This window comes from Neomonachus schauinslandi, chromosome 2, assembly GCF_002201575.2.
Source record: "Neomonachus schauinslandi chromosome 2, ASM220157v2, whole genome shotgun sequence".
NCBI classification, from domain to species: domain Eukaryota; kingdom Metazoa; phylum Chordata; class Mammalia; order Carnivora; family Phocidae; genus Neomonachus; species Neomonachus schauinslandi.
The window spans coordinates 159,134,320-159,156,193 of NC_058404.1; the positions used below are offsets into that span (position 1 = coordinate 159,134,320).

At 38.3% G+C, this 21,874-nt stretch overlaps 1 protein-coding gene across 3 annotated transcripts in view; it reads left to right on the plus strand.

Moving 5' to 3' along the window:
- The first annotated feature begins 646 nt into the window (after positions 1-646).
- The window catches only part of AASDH (aminoadipate-semialdehyde dehydrogenase), a 31,886-nt gene continuing 10,658 nt past the window's right edge, over positions 647-21,874 (plus strand). For all 3 annotated transcript variants that reach the window (XM_021701598.1, XM_044912717.1, XM_044912718.1), the window contains exons 1-8: positions 647-916; positions 2,425-2,545; positions 6,250-6,566; positions 11,850-12,042; positions 18,889-19,130; positions 19,877-19,983; positions 20,503-20,675; positions 21,115-21,307. In XM_021701598.1, coding sequence (XP_021557273.1) covers positions 687-916; positions 2,425-2,545; positions 6,250-6,566; positions 11,850-12,042; positions 18,889-19,130; positions 19,877-19,983; positions 20,503-20,675; positions 21,115-21,307 — 1,576 coding nt within the window. In that variant the 5' untranslated portion in view covers positions 647-686. The remainder of the gene's footprint in view (positions 917-2,424; positions 2,546-6,249; positions 6,567-11,849; positions 12,043-18,888; positions 19,131-19,876; positions 19,984-20,502; positions 20,676-21,114; positions 21,308-21,874) is intronic.

Sequence of the window (21,874 nt, forward strand, 5' to 3'; positions counted from 1 at the left end):
ATACTATAGTTTAAATGGATTTATTGGCAGTTCAAAAAGAGAGAATAAAGAGGTTATTCAACATTTATAAAAGTGACTTGATGTGACCTCTGAAGTATTATAATAAATAATATAGTTTATATATAGTGAACTAAAATGGGGTGGATTTAGGTAGTTTTCTTTTTCCTATCAAAGGTTTGTTTTGCTGTCACCTAAGTTCAGTTCCTAAAAGCACAGTTTATTTGCGTTAGTCTTTTGTGCATGATTTTAACCACTTTATCTTAATCTGGAACGATAACTAAAGAAAAAATGAAAAAATTAAGCATGTAGTGCTTTAAATTGAGTTTTATTGGTTAATTTTTTGTTTTTTCCCATTGTGGGCAGTTGAGAGAGACTACATATGTACCTGTTTCATTCTCCCCTGTGTATACCGCTCCTCTCCCAAATTTTCTTCCAGCACTGACCCAGTATTAGGTCAATGGTATCAGATTAATTTTCAACCTCATTGTTCTCACCACAGACCATTCCTGGCTCTGAGATTAATAATGTTTTTGATATATTTATTTTTGTGAGGAATGATTTATATAGAAGTTTCTCTCTCCCTTTCTCATCCTAACTAGGTTCCCTAAAACTCCCTGTCCCCATAATCTCTCTGTATATAGGTAGAGTTCTCTGCTGCCAATGATGTTTAGAGAAACTTCAGTGAAATGACTCTTCAAGAATTGGTGCATCAGGCTGCCTCCATTTATTCAGATAAAATAGCTGTATGTTTTGATGAGTGCAACAACCAGCCTCCAGTTTATTACACCTATAAGACTGTGGTTAATGCTGCTTCAGAATTATCAAATTTCCTGCAATTACACTGTACCTTTCAAGGAATTCGGGAAGTTGGTCTCTACTGCCATCCTGGGATAAACTTACCCTCTTGGATTTTAGGGTAATTGTTTTAATACTAAATTTTTAGTTTTCTAATCTAACTTATAATTCTTTAATACATAGAATATGTTGTAACTTACTATTCTGTTTACTATTTTATTTTTATGTATTGCTTGTTAGATTTTAGGCTAAAGGAATTCATATTTATCCCAAGATTATTATTTTTCTTAAGGATTTATGAAATTCTTAAAGATTTATTTGACAGAGCACAAGCAAGGGGAACAGGAGAAACAGACTCCCCGCTGAGCAGGGAGACCGATTTGGGGCTGGTTCCCAGGACCCTGGGATCATGACCTGAGCTGAAGGCAGACGCTTAACCAACTGAGCCACCCAGGTGCCCCTACCCCAAGATTATTTTTAATCATTTAAGTTAGTTAATCTGAGTTTATGTAGGAGAGACCAGAAGTTTTTGCTAATAGAACACTTAAATATCTCCAAGATATAAGGGCTTCATTTGTCTGCCAAAAGAAAACAGTCATAAATTCTGTTATATCAGAGAAAACAAGTATTTCAGAAATATTGTAACTGTTTTTTTCCCCTGAGACTGAAGTTCTAGGTACTCAGGTATTCAGTAAGTGAGTGAATTAATAAATGAAAGTTTTGAATGATGGTTCATAAAAATTGAGCTATGAACTGAGGAAGACACTAATTAAAAAAATCATTTGCAAAATGTTCATTAAGTTCTAGAATATTATCCTTATATAGTGATTTCTGTACTTGAGTTCTGCAGTAAATAAGAGCTGCTAAAGAATTAGAAAAGTTGATATTCATCCCATGGGATGTGTGTTAGTAGATTAATTGTATAAATGTAAAGCAAAAAAAGTTAAAATTTTACTTTCATCCAATCATTGACAAAATTTTATTGAGAATTTCCTACAAAAAGCTATTGTCTCTAAAGTATACCTCAAAGTGCTTTTTTTAAATTTTATTTTGAAGTAATCTTTGCATCCAAAGTGGGGCTCAAACCCACAACCCCAAGATCAAGAGTCCTATGCTCTACCAACTGAGCCAGCCAGGTCCCCCTACCTGAAAGTACTTTTAGTTAAAACAACTAACTAATTTTGGATCTTTATTGCCACTTAAAAATCAGTTTTAAAGTTGTTTCCCTCCCCCTTAAGGTATCCTGGATTTGGTGAAATGTCATTTTTAGTATAGATTGTATTAATCTGCATACTAGTAAGTTACATATGGATATTTAGCTTATGTTATCTTAGTTAGATGAAGAAACAAGACTCTGCTACCTATTTGGTATTTTAGTAGTAGTGTTAACCAAGTATATTCTACTGTAATACATTAGCTTTAAAAAAATCTTGGATTTCTGTATATTAAGTGATAAAAATTTAATAACGGATATTCAGTCTTAAAGACATAATAAAAATAATTATAACCAAAGATGTGTCAACAAAAATATTGGGCATTTCTGATATAGTCAACAGTAAAGTACGTAGAGAAATACTTAAAGATGATTTTCAACAGATCTTCTATGCTGACTCTGTACTGTTTCTTTAGAATTCTCCAAGTCCCTGCTGCTTATGCTCCTCTTGATCCAGATGCACCACCAGCATTATCAACTCATTTTATGAAAAAATGTAATCTAAGTTATATTCTTGTTGAAAAACAGCAAATTCATGTAAGTGTGTGTATTTAAATTATTTTTTGTTTTTTGTTTTTAAAGATTTTATTTATTTATTTGACAGAGAGAGACATAGCGAGAGAGGGAACACAAGCAGGGGGAGTAGGAGAGGGAGAAGCAGGCTTCCCCGCGGAGCAGGGAGCCCGATGTGGGGCTCGATCCCAGGGTCCTGGGATCACGACCTGAGCCGAAGGCAGATGCTTAACGACTGAGCCACCCAGGCGCCCCTGAATTGTTTTTTTTATGTGTTATGTTTATTTTTCAGTTGAAGGTTGTGTGTCTGTCCATCCGTGTCCACCTTTTCTAACTCTGCAGTTTTTCAGTCTCAGCACTTTTGACATTTGGGTTGGGTAATTGTTGTGAGGAGTGTCCTGTATATTATAGGTTGTTTTAGCAACATCCCTGGTTTCGACCCCCTGGATGCCAGTAGCACCCTCCCCGCCCGAGTTGTGACAGCGAAAATTGTCTCCAGAAATTACCAGATGTCTCCTGGAGGCACCCTTTACCCCCTACAATCTGTTGAGAAACACTGCTCTATAGCATGAACGTGTGTTCTAGATGTATAATAAGGTACTGCATTGTTTCGAATTTCCTTTCTCTTTCCAAAGTTGTTTCTATACTAGGAAAATTTTATAATACTTGCCACAAATATAAAAGATAAGTGTTTTAATTTACAGTGGTCAACAACATTAAAGAATTATAACCAGGCTTAAATTTTGAAAAAGAGATTAGCACTTAAACCAGACTTCTCTGGAAAACTAAATTTATTTTTTAATTTTTTAAATGACTGCCAACCAAATACCTAGCCAAGGAACACTGCTTTATGGGTAATATTTGGTGTTAGGTGTTCAGCAAAATGCATCCCATGTTTCATTATTTTATTTGTAAAATATTTTTACCAAAGAGGAATAGAACATTATAGAACATATATTTAATTTAGCCTGTTTTTACCCTTTTCCTATCTGAACCAATTTATATTTGAGGGTAACTTAAATACATCCACCTATGTATCTGTATGTGTGTGCATCTCTGTATATGTAACAAAAAATATCAAGAGCTTGAGATATATGGAGGACTTCCTAGAGAATCACGGGTATTAAAGTCTCTAGAAAGAGACAACTGAGGTATAATAGGCTAATATAATGGGTTAATATTCTCTAAATAAACCTATTCGTGTCTAGTCAAAAGTTTTCTTCTCGGGGCGCCTGGGTGGCTCAGTTGGTTAAGCGACTGCCTTCGGCTCAGGTCATGATCCTGGAGTCCCTGGATCGAGTCCCGCATCGGGCTCCCTGCTTGGCAGGGAGTCTGCTTCTCCCTCTGGCACTCCCCCCTCTCATGTGTGCTCTCTCTCATTCTCTCTCTCTCAAATAAATAAATAAAATCTTTAAAAAAAAAAAAAAAGTTTTCTTCTCAAATTGGTTATTTCTCTGTTGATGTAAGCAAAACTAAAACGGATGTGACATTTTTTTTTTTAAGATTTTATTTATTCAACAGAGAAGGAGCACAAAAGCAGGGGGAGCAGCAGAGGGAGAGAGAGAAGCAGACTCCCCAATAAGTGAGGAGCCCGATGTGGGGCTCGATCCCAGGACCCTGGGATCATGACTCGAGACGAAGGCAGACTCTTAACCGACTGAGCCACCCAGGCGCCCCGACATTCATTTTTCTTAACCTTGGTGAAAGTTTTATAAAATAGGTGGTTGGGTATGAGAATTGTCAGTATCAGGTATTCTTTCTAACTGCTTATAAGGAGTTGGGCACATAGAAAATCCCCTAGAAAGTACCTTGCTTCCTGTTCCATGACTTTGATGTAAGTGTTCCTCCTTAACACATGAGCAATCAAATATTTATTGAGCATATATAATATGCTCAGCATCCACTAGAGCAGTGGTTCTCAGTTTTTTATAATGCTGTCAGTAGGGGCACCTGGGTGGCTGAGTTGGTTAAGCGGCTGCCTTCTGCTCAGATCATGATCTCAGGGTCCTGAGATCGAGCCCCCGCATCGGGCTCCCTGCTCAGCGGGAAGCCTGCTTCTCCCTTTCCCACTCCCCCTGCTAATGTTCCCTCTCTCGCTGTGTGTGTCTCTGTCAAATAAATAAATAAATAAAATCTTAAAAAATCAGTTGTTGAGGTTTATTGGACATACAATAAAAATCACCAATTTTATGTGTATATTTTGATGAGTTTTGACAAATGTAAACAGTTAGGAAAGCCAGTCACACCACACCTGACCCCTAATATACAACAACAAACAAACAAAACACTATAGGCTCTTGCATTGTGACCTTTTTCTCTCATTTCTCTTATTTTTCTCTCAGTTGTCTTTTTTTTTTTTTAAGATTTTATTTATTTATTCATGAGAGACAGAGACAGAGAGAGAGAAGCAGAGGGAGAAACAGGCTCCCAAGGAGGAGGGAGCCCGATGTGGGACTCGATCCCAGGACCCTGGGATCAGGACCTGAGCCGAAGGCAGACGCTTAACCATCTGAGCCACCCAGACGCCCCTCTCGGTTGTCTTTTATAGTAATTTCTTTGATGTGAAAACTTGTTATGTTTCATTAAGCTGCTTTTTATCAACCTAAAAAGGTATATTCAAAGGAGCCTCACTTTTAGCATGTAAAAATTGAATTTAGCATCTTTTTATCCAAATTAAGTAAATCTGTATTAATCTATCTCCATCTACCAAATACCTGAGCCAGAAACTCTGCAGTCTTCTTAGACTCACTCTGTATCCAGAGAGTTATGCAACCCTCTTGACTCTTGCTCATAGGCTCTGTCTGTCCACTCTTGTTGCAACAGACTAGTTCAGGCCTTATATGCGTATCCCAGTTGTTGCAAAAGTTTCATTAGAAGACCCTCACTTATCAAAAATCTTACCAATTACCAGTCTGTCCTTGATGGAGTAAAGTCTAGACTATGCTGTTGCCACTTTCAGTTGGATCTCATTGCTTATAAGGTGCTTATAAGGTTAAGGTGTAAACTCATTAGTATTGAGTATATACGAAGTTATTAAGGATAGCATCTCCTCTTCTACTTCTCCCTCTCCCCCAGTTCTTCAGCTTATTGGAATGGTTAACATTCTCCACAGCATTAGCTTTCTCGGGTCATATACTCTGCATTAGGTGGTTTGAATAATAAAGTACTCCTCTTCATTTGGACAAAAGCTTCTTATAACCCAAATATTACATATGACGTAGCAATCTCAGACCTTCCAGACAGAGTTAAATTCAGTCTCCTCTATTCCCATTAACATTTCAAGCATATTCATTGTCATAGTTGCCCTACAGTTGTATGTTTTTATGTCTTTTTATTTTGAAGGTGACATTGAAAATAAAGACAGCACTTTATTCTTCCAGGTTTGTTTTTTTTTTTTAATTTTTATTTGACAGAGACAGCAAGAGAGGGAACACAAGCAGGGGAAGTGGGAGAGGGGGAAGCAGGCTTCCTGCTGAGCAGGGAGCCCGATGTGGGGCTCAATCCCAGGACCCTGGGATCATGACCTGAGCCGAAGGCAGATGCTTAACGACTGAGCCACCCAGGCACCCCTATTCTTGCAGGTTTCTAATTTATTTTTTTAATCCCTAGTTATATAGAAGTACTCAAAACCATGTTGAAGGAGTAAATGAATACTTTGTATTACTTCTATGTAAAAAAGAACCTCTTTTAACATATTTATACTGTGAACTTTGTTCCCCATGTAACAGAAATTCAAATCTTCCTATGAAGTATTATTGAATTACGATACACTTAAAGAACATAATGACCTAGTGCTCTTCAGACTTCACTGGAAAAATGTTGAAGGGAGCTTGATGCTAAATGACAGAAAACAGAAATATGAAAAAGAAAAAATGGCAGACAGCACAAATTCTGGGAACAGCAATGAAGAAAAGTCAGATGAGCGCCTGGATGTGAGGCTAAATCATTGCCTGGCCTATGTTCTCCATACATCAGGCACTACAGGGATACCTAAGATTGTCAGAGTCCCTCATGCATGTATAGTGCTGAACATCCAACATTTTCGGTGAGTTCTGTCCTTCAAATCCTTCTTCAAAACTTGTATTTTAAAGTCAGTCAGAGAAAGACATGTATCATATGACCTCACTGATATGAGGAATTCTTAATCTCAGGAAACAAACTGAGGGTTGCTGGAGTGGTGGCGGGTGGGAGGGATGGGGTGGCTGGGTGATAGACATTGGGGAGGGTATGTGCTATGGTGAGCGCTGTGAATTGTGTAAGACTGATGAATCACAGACCTGTACCTCTGATTAAGTACCGTGCGCTAACCGATTGCGCCACTGGAGCTCCACAGACCTGTACCTCTGAAACAAATAATACATTATATGTTAAAAAAAAAAGGAGAAGATAGTAGGAAGGGAAAAATGAAGGGGGGAAAATCGGAGGGGGAGATGAACCATGAGAGACGATGGACTCTGAGAAACAAACTGAGGGTTCTAGAGGGGAGAGGGGTGGGGGGATGGGTCAGCCTGGTGATGGGTATTAAAGAGGGCACGTATTGAATGGAGCACTGGGTGTTATACGCAAACAATGAATCATGGAACACTACATCAAAAACTAATAATGTAATGTTTGGTGATTAACATAATAAAATTAAAAAATAAAAAAAGAAAGAACTTGTATTTTAAAGGGGAAAAACATTTTTTTAAGGATTTTTATTTATTTATTTGATAGAGAGGGAGAGCACAAGCAGGGGGAGTAGGAGAGGGAAAAGCAGGCTCCCCGCTGAGCAGAGAGCCTGATGTGGGCCTCTGTCCACAGGTCTGTGGGATCATGACCCGAGCCGAAGGCAGACACTTAACCAACTGAGCCATCCAGGCACCCCGAAAACATTTTTATAAGTAAACTACCCCCGATGTGGGACTTGAACTCATTGCATGTTCTACCAACTGAGCTAGCCAGGCAACCCAAGGGAAAAATTTAATTTTTATTTATTTTTAAATTATTTGAGAGAAAGAGAGAACAAGCAGTGGGGAGGAGTAGAGGGAGAGGGAGGAGCAGACCTCCTGCTGAGCAGGGAGCCTGACACCGGGCTTCATCCCAGGACTCTGGGATCATGACCTGAGCTGAAGGCAGACGCTTAACCGACTGAGCCACCCAGACACCCCCAAGGGAAAAATTTTAATCTCTATTCTTTATAACTTTTTTCTAAAGATTGAGTCATTTATTTGAGAGAGCACGCACGTTGAGTAGGGGGGAGGGGCAGAGGGAGAGAGAATCTCAAGCAGACTCCCCGCTGAGTGCGGAGCCCAACGTGGGGCTCAATCTCATGACCTTGAGATCATGACCTGAGCCAAAATCAAGAGTTGGACGCTTTAACTGACTGAGCCACCCAGATGCCCCTGTTTTTTAGAACCCTTGTTCCTAAATTGATAGTCATAAGTAATTGGGGCTCTTGTTTTGGCTATATCTAAACTTTAATTCTTTGCAGGCTAGGACTTCATCTCTCTGATCCAGACCTGGAGCCAAACAGGGAGCAAATAAATGGTGGTTGAAGCTTTGCTTCTTAATTATAAGAAGGGAGTGTATTCCTGGTAGAGGTTCAGCAGACATATGGGAGAAAGAAGTTTGGCTTGCTAGAGTGTATCAGGGCAGAGCTGAGGAAGGAGTGGGAGGGCAGGAGCCATGTGACCTGAGGGGGCAGGAGCCTGGTGTGCCCTGTTGAAGAATTTTGCACTTAAATCCAGTAGATGTAAAAAGATTTGCGTTCATTACGTTCGTTCCTATAGCATTGTAGAATTTGGTTTGCTCATCAGGAGATGAGAAATCTCTATGAAGTCGATTCTTAGATTGAGAAGAAGGAAAGAGAAGAGGAAGGGAACCAAAGGAGAGTAGTCTTAGGAAATCAAAAGGGGAAACAAACAAGTATAGAAACTTTGTGACATATATTTTTATGTCATTTTAAGTTTTATATAATTAAAAACTTTCTAACAACCACATTTTAAAAGTACAAAAAAATAAGAGGGGTGCCCGGGTGGCTCAGTCAGTTAAGCATCCGACTCTTGATTTCAGCTCAGGTCATGATCTCAGGGTCGTGAGATTGAGCCCCGAGTCAGGCTCGTGCTGGGTGTGGAGCCTACTTAAGATTCTTTCTCTCCCTCTGTTTCTCTCTCTCTCCCTCTCCCCCCTACCCTGAAAAAAAAAAAAAAGGTAGAAATAAGAAAATTTAACAATACCTTATTTAATTCAGTATATCTAAAATATCAATAATGTAATCAATATGAAAATTAGGTATTTTACACCCTTTTATGCTTATCTTAAATCTAGCGTGTATTTTACACTTACACATCTCAATATGGATTAGCCACATTTTTAGTGCTCAATAGGCACATGTTTCTAGTGCCTACCATACTGGACAGTGCAGGTCTAGAAGAAGGGCATGGTGAAATGAGGCAGAGAGGAGTCTTGTAATTGATAATCTGGTCTTTAGTGACTTTATTTCCGAGTGCCCAACACTGAGGACAGAGTACATTAGGCTGGGAATAAGGGAATGAGAAATAAGGAAATGGAGATAATAAAGTGTTCATTTCTAGGAGCTAGTTTTAATGGGAAAGAAAGAATTCTGGGAGGGTATAGGTTTATCTTTAAGATGGGAGACTGGGGTGCCTGAGTGGCTCAGTCAGTTGAGTGTCCCACTCTCGATTTCCCCTCAGATCGTGATCTGAGGGTCGTGAGATCGAGTCCCATATTGGGCTCTCCACTCAGTATAGAGTCTGCTTGAGATTCTTTCTCCTTCTTCCCCTGTCCCTTTTCACACACACGCTGTCTCTCTCTCTCTCAAATAAAATCTTAACCAAAAAAAAAAAAAGGGGGCGCCTGGGTGGCTCAGTTAAGCGGCTGCCTTCGTTCAGGTCATGATCCCAGGGTCTGCTCAGTGGCGAGCCTGCTTCTCCCTCTCCTTTTGCCTGCTACTCTGCCTACTTGTGTGTGCGTGCTCTCTCTCTCTCAAATAAATTAAATACAATCTTGCTCTCTCTCAAATAAATTAAATACAATCTTAAAAAAAAGATGGGAGACATTAATAGGCTGATGGTAGAGAATTGGTAGGGAAAATTGGTTTGAAAAATCAAGAAATAGTGTTGTAACGGAGTAAGATACTTTGAGATGGAAGGGTGGAATGTTAGAGGAAGCTGATGGATTGTAACTTCCTAGGCAACAGAAGGCAAAGTCATGTGTTAAAGAGTATGAGAGGTGAGGTGGGATGGAGATGCAGGGAACTTGAAGAGTGGAGCAGATTTGGAATCTAGTGGAGGTGGGAGAGGCACTGGGCCAACAGAGGCAGGAATTATGTATAAAGTGGGAACAGGTATGTGCCCAATGAGGGATAAGGGGCTGATTTATTTTTTTATTTAAAAAAATTTTTTTGACAGCACGGGAGAGGGAACACAAGCAGGGGGAGTGGGAAAGGGGGAAGCAGGCTTCCCTCTGAGCAGGGAGCCCCATGTGGGGCTTCATCCCAGGACTCTGGGATCATGACGTGAGCCGAGGGCAGATGCTCAACGACTGAGCCACCCAAGCGCCCCAAGGGGCTTATTTAAAGTATAGGAATTTCTTGATTGCTATTTGTGCTTGAATTTAATGAAATTCATTTACCTGTTAAAAATCCCTTTTTGGTTTACTTTCAGGGCCATAAAAGTCACTGCAGAGGGGATTTATAGTAAGTTCACACTTGGTTTCCTTCCTGGGAATAAAAGCCACTCTGAAGAAGGAATTTATGGCAACTTCATTTCCCAGAAGTTTTTATGAGTAGTCCTATAAGGGAAGCTCTAAGAAGGCTTCTTTCCACATCTGTTAAATCCAAAATGTCCTCAGCTCAAAGTAATCTTCATATCAACTCTGGGGTTCCGAGTGGGTCCCCACAATACCATACTTGAAGATATTTTGAAGTTAAGGTAATGCCTGCTTTTTAGATAGAGTGGGTTTTATGTATTCAAAATGAAGCCATGCCATAGGCTTGCTACTGCCTATCTAATACTCCGTAATATCCTAACTACATATATTCTGCTCTTTGTTCAGCTGCTGAGAGAAAAGGCCAAATAGTAGGAAAAGGGAGTCAGGTCTCTATTAAGCATCATTAAGTAAGTAGGATAGAAGAAGTCAAGTTTCTACCAGAAAAGCAGAACCAGGAGGATATATCAGGGACTTGCTATAAGGAATTGGCTTATGTTTGCCGGGGCTAAGCGAGACTGAAGTCTGTAGTATAAATAGAAAGGGATGATCATGAGCAGACTGGAACCCCATAGGCATGTGTTTGTTCACAGGCAAGTCAGGAATAGATCTAGGGGGAAGGGAGAGTAATTGTAGACCCAGATGCTGTGTCTCTTTCAGAGAAGGCCTAACACTCTTTAAAGGCCTTCCAGTTGAGTAAATTGAGTTAACCCAGGATAATCTCCCTTTTGATTAAAGTCAGCTGAGTAGGGACTCTGTCTACAAAATCCCTTCACAGCAGCACCTGGGTTAGTGTTTGACGGAATAACAGCGAGGTGTGTGTTCTACTAAATGGCACCTGCCTCCCTCTGTCCTCCACGTCTTTTTTTTTTTTTTTTAAGATTTTATTTATTTATTTGAGAGAGAATGAGAGAGAGCACAGGAGAGGGGTTAGAGTCAGAGGGAGAAGCAGACTCCCCGCCGAGCAGGGAGCCCGATGTGGGACTCGATCCAGAGACTCCAGGATCATGACCTGAGCTGAAGGCAGTCACCCAGCCAACTAAGCCACCCAGGCACCCTGTCCTCCACGTCTTGAGAGAGAAGGTCTTATCTTTTTTACCCTAACAGAAAACATACTAGAAAGGAAATTCTGGGGACTGTTGTTTAATCCAGCCACACTTACACATCAGAACGCCATCACAGATGATAAAATATGTCATGGTAAGAAGTGGATATTTTTATTTATTTATTTATTTTTAAGATTTTATTTATTTGACAGGGAGAGAGACAGCGAGAGAGGGAACACAAGCATGGGGAGTGGGAGAGGGAGAAGCAGGCTTCCCGCCGAGCAGGGAGCCTGATGCGGGGCTCAATCCCAGGACCCTGGGATCATGACCTGAGCCGAAGGCAGACACTTAACGACTGAGCCACCCAGGCGCCCTAAGTAGATATTGCTTTAAATGGCTTTTAATCCTTATATTCATAAAGAACAGTTCTAGAATTAATAGCACCATTTTGGTTAATCGACGAGAAAAGAGTAAAAATCTGGCCAACATCCAGAAACTTAATGGTCATAATTTTTTAGGATATGTGATTACCAAATGTTAGACATTTCTCATAACTGCATTCTGTTTTGCCTTAGGGTACTTTTCGAGATCACACAGGAAGATGTTTTGTTTCTGGCTTCACCTCTGACCTTTGATCCTTCCGTTGTGGAAATATTTGTTGCTCTATCAAGTGGTGCCTGTCTGCTTATTGTACCAACTTCTGTCAAAGTGCTTCCATCAAAATTAGCTGCTGTTCTCTTTTCCCATCACAGAGTAACTATTTTGCAGGTACATTTCAGGGACAAATGAAATGCTTTGTCTTTTATTATTTAACATTTTTAAAGTTTTAGAGAATATTTTGTATTCCTGTAGTTTTTCACAGTAGGTTAATGATAATCTAGTAAGATTATTATGGGCTGTCTCCTGATGATACCACTTAATTTGCCTGAGAATGAAAAAAAAAAGTTAATTCTATTTAGAAAATTACTTTACTGTCCATTTGGTACAATAATGACTAGAGGAAGTTGACCTTCACCCAAATCTTTTGGGATACACTGCCTCTCCTATCTTAAACTTTAGCTTTTAGTGGAAAACACAAAGTTGAAGTAAGTTAAATGATAATTAGTTAGGAATTTAGATTTTCTGACCTTTTATATTACTATGTTACATTAACTTATGGAAACAAACACTTAAGTTTGTCATTTTTAAAGATTTAAAAAAATATTTATCTGAAAGTATGTGACTGATGTTACATTGCAAGTGGTTAAAGATACTAAAGAGAATTAACAAAATTATATGCAAATCATGATAAACTAAAAATAGCAGATTTATATCTAGTGTAAGAGACTTGAGGATGTCCTAAAGGCAAAATTTGATATTGACTTTGTTTTTAGGAATTTTTTCATCCTTAAAAAATCCTTAAAAAATATATATATGTATGTATATTATATATATAATATATATACATATAATATTATATATATAATATATATAATGAATATAGTAATGTGGCTTGATGGGTATATCAATGCATATAAATTTTCAATCTCTGGTGATCATTCTATCAGTCTGGACAAGACTTTAATATAATTTATTTTCCTACAACATTCAAGGAGTATAATTTTCAAGAAACATTTGCAAAGTACCTTAGTAGATTTGAGAGATAGTTACTAAAGGAAAGGAGACTTTCCTTCTATGTCAAGTCAATGAGTTCTTTCTCTTTAAATCCGATCCCCTTGCTTAATGTTTTAGCACAGTCTCAGATAAATTTACTCTAGTAGTGGGTTTTAACCTTTTTGGGGTCCTAAATCTTTGAGAAACGGATATACATTTACTAACTCAGATCCCAAAACACAGCAAGTTGTGCATATAGTTTCATGGTGATTTTATTTAATTCACAATACTTAATTTGGAGTATTATCAGCAGATGAAATTTGAGTTATTTTTGTTTTTAAAGCTTTATTTGAGAGAGAGAGAGCATGAGCATGAGCAGGACGGGGAGAGGGAAAGAGAATCTCAAGCAGACTCCTCGCTGAGCACAGAGCCCAATGTGGGGCTCCAGCTCATGATTGTGAGATCACAACCTGAGTCAAAACTGAGTCGGACATGTAACTGACTGTGCCACCCAGGCGCCCCCAAATTTTGAGTTTGAGGAAGGAAGAGAAGTACACAAGCTGACAGGCTATACTTTCCTCTTTATAAGGCATGTCCTCTCTTGTTAGAAGGTTGGGGAAGAAGAACTGTAAAGTATCCTCCAAACTGAGAAGGGACTTTGAGATGAAAAAAACAAAGCAGGCAACTCCATACAGTTTACATAGTTTTATGCATGGTAACATATTGACAGGGAGGGATGGATGGATGATGATGTGGAGGGGTGCAGCTATTCTCTGCAAAGACCGGACCTTAGTCTACAGATTTTATAGACCAAAGGGATGTGTAGGGGAAGGCACTATAGTAAGATCAAAGGGTCTACATGTACCTGACAGCTAATCTTTAATTAGATCTTGTGGCACCATCCCTGCCTCAGAAAGGGGAGAGAATGTGTTATCTTGAACAAATTTATGGAGGGCCAAAGCAAGCCTCCCCCTCCCCCTATCCTGGCCTCAGTGGGCATTGCTAAGCTACGTATATTAATCTCCAAAGGTCCTGTAACACCTAGCCACCTATGTGAACAAGATCTCATTTAACTGCCCACATGAACAAGATGGAGTGCTAAGATGGATTCAGTATTGTCGGGTCTCTTATGTCTCATAGTGAGGCATTTGTTGTTAGGGTTCATTTTTTCCTTCCAAAGTCAAATTTCTTATCAAATGATATATAAGTCATTAAGGATTTTTGCCTTTTTGCCTATATAATAGATATTCTGTACTTAAAAAAGAAAGCTTCCTGTATAGATTTTATTTATAAATAATAATGTTACCTAAAAACCTAATTGGATATATTTTAAGATTGTATTTGAGAGTGAGGGAGAGTGACAGGGGTGAGGGACAGAGGGAGAAGCAGACTCCCCACTGAGCAGGGAGCCTGATTCAGGGCTTGATCCCGGGACTCCGGGATCTTGATCTGAGCCCAAGGCAGACGGTTAACCAACTGAGCCACCCAGGCGCCCCCTAAATGGATATTAAGCAAGGATCTTAACAGGTTAAAAGACAGTACATGCTCTATTAAGGTTTTATTTTATTTTATTTTTTTAAGATTTTATTTGTCAGAGCACAAGCAGGGGGAGTGGCAGGCAGAGGGAGAGGGAGAAGCAGGCTCCCCACTGAGCAAGGAGCCCGATGCGGGGCTCGATCCCAGGATCCTGGGATCATGACCTGAGCTGAAGGCAGACGGTTAACCTACAGCCACCCAGGTTCCCCTTTATTAAGGTTTTAAAAATTAAAAAAGAACATCTTGATTTACTGTGGGGGAGAAAGGCCCCAAAGTGAAATGGACTAAGCTTTTGAGGAAATTAAAGACTGACTTTGTTTCAGGAATAAGGAATAAGGACCTTTTTGGTTTTTTACAAACCTAAAATACATTTGAGCTTTTTTTTTTTTTAATACTCTGGGTAGCAAAGTTATATTAAACTTGATGCCCTTTAAAAGTGAAGCCATTTAGGGGCGCCTGGGTGGCTCAGTTGTTAAGCATCTGCCTTTGGCTCAGGTCATGATCCCAGGGTGCTGGGATCGAGCCCCGCATTGGGCTCCCTGCTCCGTGGGAAGCCTGCTTCTCCCTCTCCCCCGCTGCTTGTGTTCCCTCTCTCACTGTGTCTCTCTCTGTCAAATAAATAAATAAAATCTTTAAAATAAATAAATAAATAAAAGTGCAACCATTTAATTAGAGTGAAATCTCAGGTTGCTAGCTACCAAAATGTCAGCATAATAATGTTTTTCAGTTTTATGTGAATTTTTCCTTAGAAATTTTGGAAGGAACTTTAACATTCCCTGTTTTATCTGTTATTTACTAAGTCCTATTTTTCTGTGCCTAGGATGATTTGGTAACAAAGCATATTGACTAGAATTCTGCCACTAAATTTTATCATTTCAGTTTGAGTATCTGAAGAGTGTTACTATGCTTTATCATGCTGAATATTCATAGCTGTGCAATCATTTGTAGAGTTCAAAGTTGAAATAATTATCTTTAGCACCAGAAATTAGGCCAGAACATTTCTTTTTTTTTTTTTTTTAATTTATGAGAGCGAGAACAAGCGATCACGTGCACGTAGGGGGAGGGGCAGAGGGAGAGGGGTAAGCTGACTCTGTGCTGAGCACTAAGCTCAACGCGGAACTCTTATCTCAGGACCCTGAGATCACGACCTGAGATGAAACCAAGAGTCAGATGACCAACCAACTGAGCACCCAGGCATGCCTAGAACATTTCATTTTGATAAGAGATTTTCCTTATGATAAAACTTGGTGGAACAGTTTACTTGATTTAGGATGCCTTATAAATAGAGTGGCCATTATAATTTATTACCAAAAAACCCAGAATCTTGAGAGTGAATGGAGGTGCTAAATTCCTAGACAGGAATCTGGAATAGTAAGTTTGTACTGGGATGTAGGGTCATCCTATTACTTAAATATTTTGACAAACCAAGACTTTAATCTTTTTGAATTAAAATTCAAGATGTCCATTAGGGCTGCTGCTAGCTTTTATTGAAAGAAACCATTTAAAAATCTTGATTCACATGGAAATTTTCTATGGTCAAGTAAAGAGATTGGCAGATGCTCTCCCTGATAGAAAGCAACTATAAAGCTGGAGAAAATTGAAGGCAACTACGTCAACACTTTGGAAATAACCAAAGGCCTACAACTACCTGAAAAGTGTTTGTTTTTAAAAACTGTTGTGTTTTGCATAAAAATGGAATTCGTGGTATTCTAGACTAAGCTGCTCTCCCTGCCTTCCCCAGCACAGTCAAAACAGACTTTTCTGTCAGGGCCTTTTGCTCATAAGGGCGATTATTCAGTTTGGAATGGTAGGCTATGTCCATGCCCAAAAGCACTGTCTGTGGAAATGTTGAAGCAGGCCGGCATGGAGGGCCAAAAACTCCACTGGTTGGAGGTTGTGGTCACAGGGAGGGAAAGCACATTCTGGCTAAGGCTGTACTTGGGAATCAGACCAGAGGGCCCAAGCACATTCCTGGCTGACCTTGAGGGTATGTGCATGTACATTAGAGACACAAAAGGACCCATGGAGAATAAAAGCTGGATTAGGCTTGAAAGTGACCTAAACTTTGAGCTCATCTATACACACTAATCCATCTCTGTGGACAGTCTGTCCAGTCGTTGCTCGACTACTGAGCTGTGCAGACAAAAGGTGACTCGTAGGAAGTAAGACTTAAAAATGAAAAGAATATATATTTAAGGGGCACCTGGGTGGTTCAGGTTATGATCTCAGGGTCCTGGGATCGAGTCCCACATTGGGCTCCTTGCTTCCCTCCCCACCAGCCCCCCACTTGTGTTCTCTCTCTCAAATGAATTTAGAAAAAAAAATACATATTTAAAAGAACAACTGAGCAATGACATTAGTGGCCACACATCACCAGGAAGACAGATTTTACAGATTTAATCCAGGCTAGTTAGTAACAAAGAAACAAGCAAAAAAGCAACAAGAACATTTCATAATGATAAAATGGCCAGTACATAAAGAGGTACGTTGTTGTATCAAGAAGATGTAACGATTATAAACGATTATCCACCTAAAAATGGAGGTTCCAAATACGTGAAGCAAAATGGACAGGATTGAAATGAGAACTAGGCAACCCAGTAGTTCAAAATTTTAATACCTCACTTTTAACTTTTAATACCCCAATTTTAATACCCCTAGGTCATGAAAAACTAAACAGAAATCAGAACATATAATATAGAAAACTTGAACAACATTTTCAGCCAAATTCCATTTATAGAACACAATATTTAGTAAATGCAGAATATGCATTCTTTGCAAGCACATTGAACATTTTCTAGGATAGATCATATTCTCAACCACAAAACGTGTTTCAGTAAATTTAAAATGTGACCAAGTGGCATTTATTCCAGGAAGACACACTTGGTTTAACATCCCAAAATCCACTGATAATTATGCTTTTTGTTCATTATTTATGTAGTATATATTAACAAATGCAGAAGTATTTGGCAAAGCCCAACACGTGTGATGAAGGAAAAAACCTTAAGTAGGAATAGAAGAACTTCCCCAGTGTGATGAGGGGCATCTGCAAAAAACTACAGCTAACATCCTGTTTGGTGAAAGACTTACTGCATGCTTTCACCCTAAGATTGTAAACAAGACAAGGATGTTTGCTTTTGTCACTTCTCTTCATCATTACTCTGGTTGGTCCAGGCAGTGCAAAAAGGAAAAAAAAACAAAAACCCAACACGTTACTGATAGAAGTTAAAGAGTTCAATAAGTGAAGAGACATTAAATGTTTGTGGATTGAAGTCTCAATATTGTCAAGATCTATAAATTAAACATGGTTCCTATCAAAATCCTAGTAGGCTTTTTGGGGTAGAAATTGATAAATTGATCCTAAATTTGTATGGAAATGCGAACGCTAGTCCTGATCTGTTCAATGGACTATACTACTCAGCAATAAAGAGCCCCATGGTCTTGAGTGTCTGTGCCTCCCCCATTCATTTGTTAAAATCCTAATGAACAACATAATAGTATTAGGAGGTGTGGCCCTTGGGAGTTTTTAGGTCATGAGGGTGGAGCCCTCATGAAAGGGATTAGTGCTCTCAGAAAAGAGACTCTACAGAGCTCCCTAGCCCATTCCACCATGTGAGTATACAACAAGTTGGCAGCTTGTAACCTTGAAAGAGGGCTTTTACCAGAACCGGACCATGATGGCACCCTGATCTTGGACTTAAAGCCTCCGGAACTGTGAGAAATTTCTATTGTTTGTAACCTACCTAGTCTGTGGTATTTTGTTGTATCAGCCTGAACTGAGACAAAAAGGGAATTGATAAAACATAGGTGCATCACAAAATATTTATATGGAGTGAAAGAAGTCACGTCAAAACAATACATGATGTGTGATTCCATTTTCATATAATTCTAGAAAATGCCAGCTGATCATTAGGAAATAGATCAGTGGTTGTCTGGAAAAGGGGTCCAGTCGAAGGGGGGGAGCGTTAACAGTGGTAATTTTAGGGCTGAAGAATATATTCATTATTTGGATTATGGTGATAGTTTCACTGATATATCTATATATCTGTATCTCAATTTATATTGTATGCTTTAAATATGTTCAATTTATGTCAATTATACCTCACTAAAGCTGTTTTTAAAGATCTTTCTTCATATTGTTTAGAAACATTTTTTAATCCTTTATATACTTTTTTCTACATAGAGATAATGGAAAAGGAAGTATGAACTGATTTTATATATTTTGTCCTTTTTATGTTTAAACCGTCTTGTCTAAACTATCCAATGAAGCATAACTAATATTTTTCTTAAGTTTTTTGCTAAAGCAAAATTGATATCTACATTAAGAAGGTAATGCTGCTTCAGGAGATTTCCAAAATGATTTATAATTTTATAAACACCACCTTAATTTCCATGTGGGTGCCCAGTGTTAAGCTTTGAACTAATTATTACAGTATTTACTTTTTTAAAGAAGTTAAGGGAAATAAATTATCTTTAATATATTCACAGGCGACACCAACTTTGCTTAGAAGATTTGGATCTCAGCTTATCAAGTCAACCGTTTTATCAGCCAGTACTTCTCTTCGAGTATTAGCCCTTGGTGGTGAAGCATTTCCATCATTGACTGTTCTCAAAAGCTGGAGAGGAATAGACAATAAAACACAAATATTTAATATTTATGGTATCACAGAGGTATCAAGTTGGGCAACTTTTTACAGGATTCCAGAGCAGTTTCTTAATTCTACTTTGAAGTAAGGGTTTTAATTACTAAATAGACTAGAGAGAAACTGTATTTTTCCAGTATCTTAACATTAACACTAACAATGTTTTTGATAGGCACTGCAGTAGTAATTTTAGAAACACTATTTTACCTAGAATTTTTATTTTTTAAATTTTTTTAGAGGGAGGGTGGGGGAGGGCACAAGGAGAGGGAGAGAGGATCTTTTTTTAAAGATTTTATTAATTTGAGAGAAAGATCGAGCAAGAGAGAGAGCACGAGGGGTGGGGGGCAGAGGGAGAGAGAGAAACAGGCTCCCCACTGAGCAGGGAGCCCAATGTGGGGCTTAGTCCCAGGACTTCAGGATCATGACCTGAGCCACCCAGGTGCCCCGGGAGAGAGAGAATCTTAAGCAGGCTCCATGCCCAGCACGGAGCCCAATCTCACAACCCTGAGATCATGACCTGAGCCGAAATCAGGAGTCAGTCGCTTAACCAACCGAGCAACTCAGGCGCCCCTGTTTTATCTAGAACTTTAAGCTGGGGATCCAGAACCTTTCTTATAACTGGTGCTACAGATCCTGCTATAACTTTTTTGTGACTAAACAAAAATAAATAACCTATAATAACCTTTCCACCTAACCTTTTCCTCTTGGCAGTCTTTGAATTATAACATAACCAAAACTTTTTTTCTTTATTTAGTATGATGTGATTTAAATACATTGGAAAATCTATTCAAATGAAAAATTTAAATGTGGTTTGGGTTGTTGTGTTTTCATAGATCTGAATTGCCGGTACCACTGGGATTTCCACTGCTTGGAACAGTAGTTGAAGTCAGAGATACTAATGGTTTCACAATTCAGGAAGGCCGTGGCCAAGTATTTTTAGGTGGTTTTACATTTGTTGATTGGGAATATCTTTTTTTTTCCCCCCCAGAAAATAATCTATGTTAATTTTATTCTTTGATCAATTTCTTATGTCTGGTATTCTTTTCAATGATGATAATTTTTAATCTCATTCTCACAGTCATGAAACATTTAATATGTTACCATAATTATTTCAGATAACAGTGTTTGATACCCTTAGGGAAAATATAAAAGTAATGTAGAAATTGCAGGTTGGATCTTTATATTTATAGCCCAAATTCTCTATAATCAGTATTCTAAGAATTTTTTTAATCACATATATGTTTTTAGAAATCTTGTTTTATTCCTTTATTTTACTGAGGTTATTGTATTTAATTTTACCAGATAACATTTAAAAGTGTGCTGCCCCCTTTCCTTATAAATAATTCAAAATGTGAAACTTAGTAACTGAACTTTTGAAGATGTTCTTGATTTGATGGTTTTTAATATATTTTCCGTGGATTTTTTTTTTTTATTACATTGGTTTTTATATCTTGTGAAGGTGGCAGAAACAGAGTATGTTTTCTTGATGATGAAATGACAGTACCACTTGGCATGATGCGAGCCACAGGAGACTTGGTGATGGTGAAAGATGGAGAGATTTTTTTCTTGGGACGAAAGGACAGTCAGATCAAACGACATGGCAAACGTCTTAACATTGAACTGGTGCAACAGGTAGAACTATTTAAATACTGTCTACTAACATATGTAGGTTTTAGAGGTAGCCTCCACCAGTTTTCTGTGCCAGCATTCTCTATTAATGTTATTTAAACCTAAGATTTTTTGTATTAATGATGGATTACGATAATAGGTATGGGTTATTCATACCTATTCCCAGCATGAAGAAAGAGTTGTTTTTTAAGTAAGTGACAGAATGGATTTTGATAACTGTGAAAATAATGATTTACTTTGCTCTGGGAGCAGTTATTTTTGAAAAACAGGAAGAACCCAGTGTGCTGGTAATAGCAGTAGTAGCAGTTGATTTTTTTTCTTTAAGTGTCTAGTTATTTTACATTTTAATTCGACTGTGTTGATTTCAGACATGAGAAGTTTGAGCGTTTATGAAGTTTGCTTTTAAATGTCCTCTGACAAATTGGGATAATTTCTCTCCTAGGTTGCTGAAGGACTTCAGCAAGTGGAGTCTTGTGCAGTTACATGGTATAATCAGGAAAAATTAATTCTGTTCTTGGTGTCCAAAAATGATTTAGTAAAGGAATACATCTTTAAAGAACTGCAGAAACGTCTTCCAAGTCATGCAATCCCGGATGAACTTTTGTTGATTGATTCTCTACCATTTACATCTCATGGTAAAATCATTTGAAGCGGATGTTTCAGTGCCAAATGAATACTAATTCATAACTAGTTTAAAGGCCTTTAAATCCTTATTATTCTAAGTAATATTAGCATATATTGTGGTAGGCCTCTATTAAGTGCTTTGTATCATTAACTCATTTTATCTCTAGAAAATCCTGTGAGTAGGTAGTATAAGTCCCATTTATAGATATGGAAAATAAGGCTTAAAGAGGTTAAGTAATTTTCACAAAATTACATTGCTGGTTAATGGTAGAGTTGAAATTCTAAGACTTTTCGATTTCAAAACATGTTCTTAATGACGATATTGCCTTCCCAGTTTCATCTTTATTTAATATTTACATCAAAATGCAGTAATTGTTCCGTTAATAGGACCATTTTTTAACTCTTTAAATAAGATAAACATTAGCTCTTCCTTTCTTACTACCCATTACATTCTTGGTAGCGTGGGCTTACGTTCTTTAGAATTGATTATCTTTCACAAACGATAAGATTTCAAACTTTGACACTGAAAAATGTGTGGATTCTTATGACTAATGAAGATAGGGTTTGAACTGAAATTT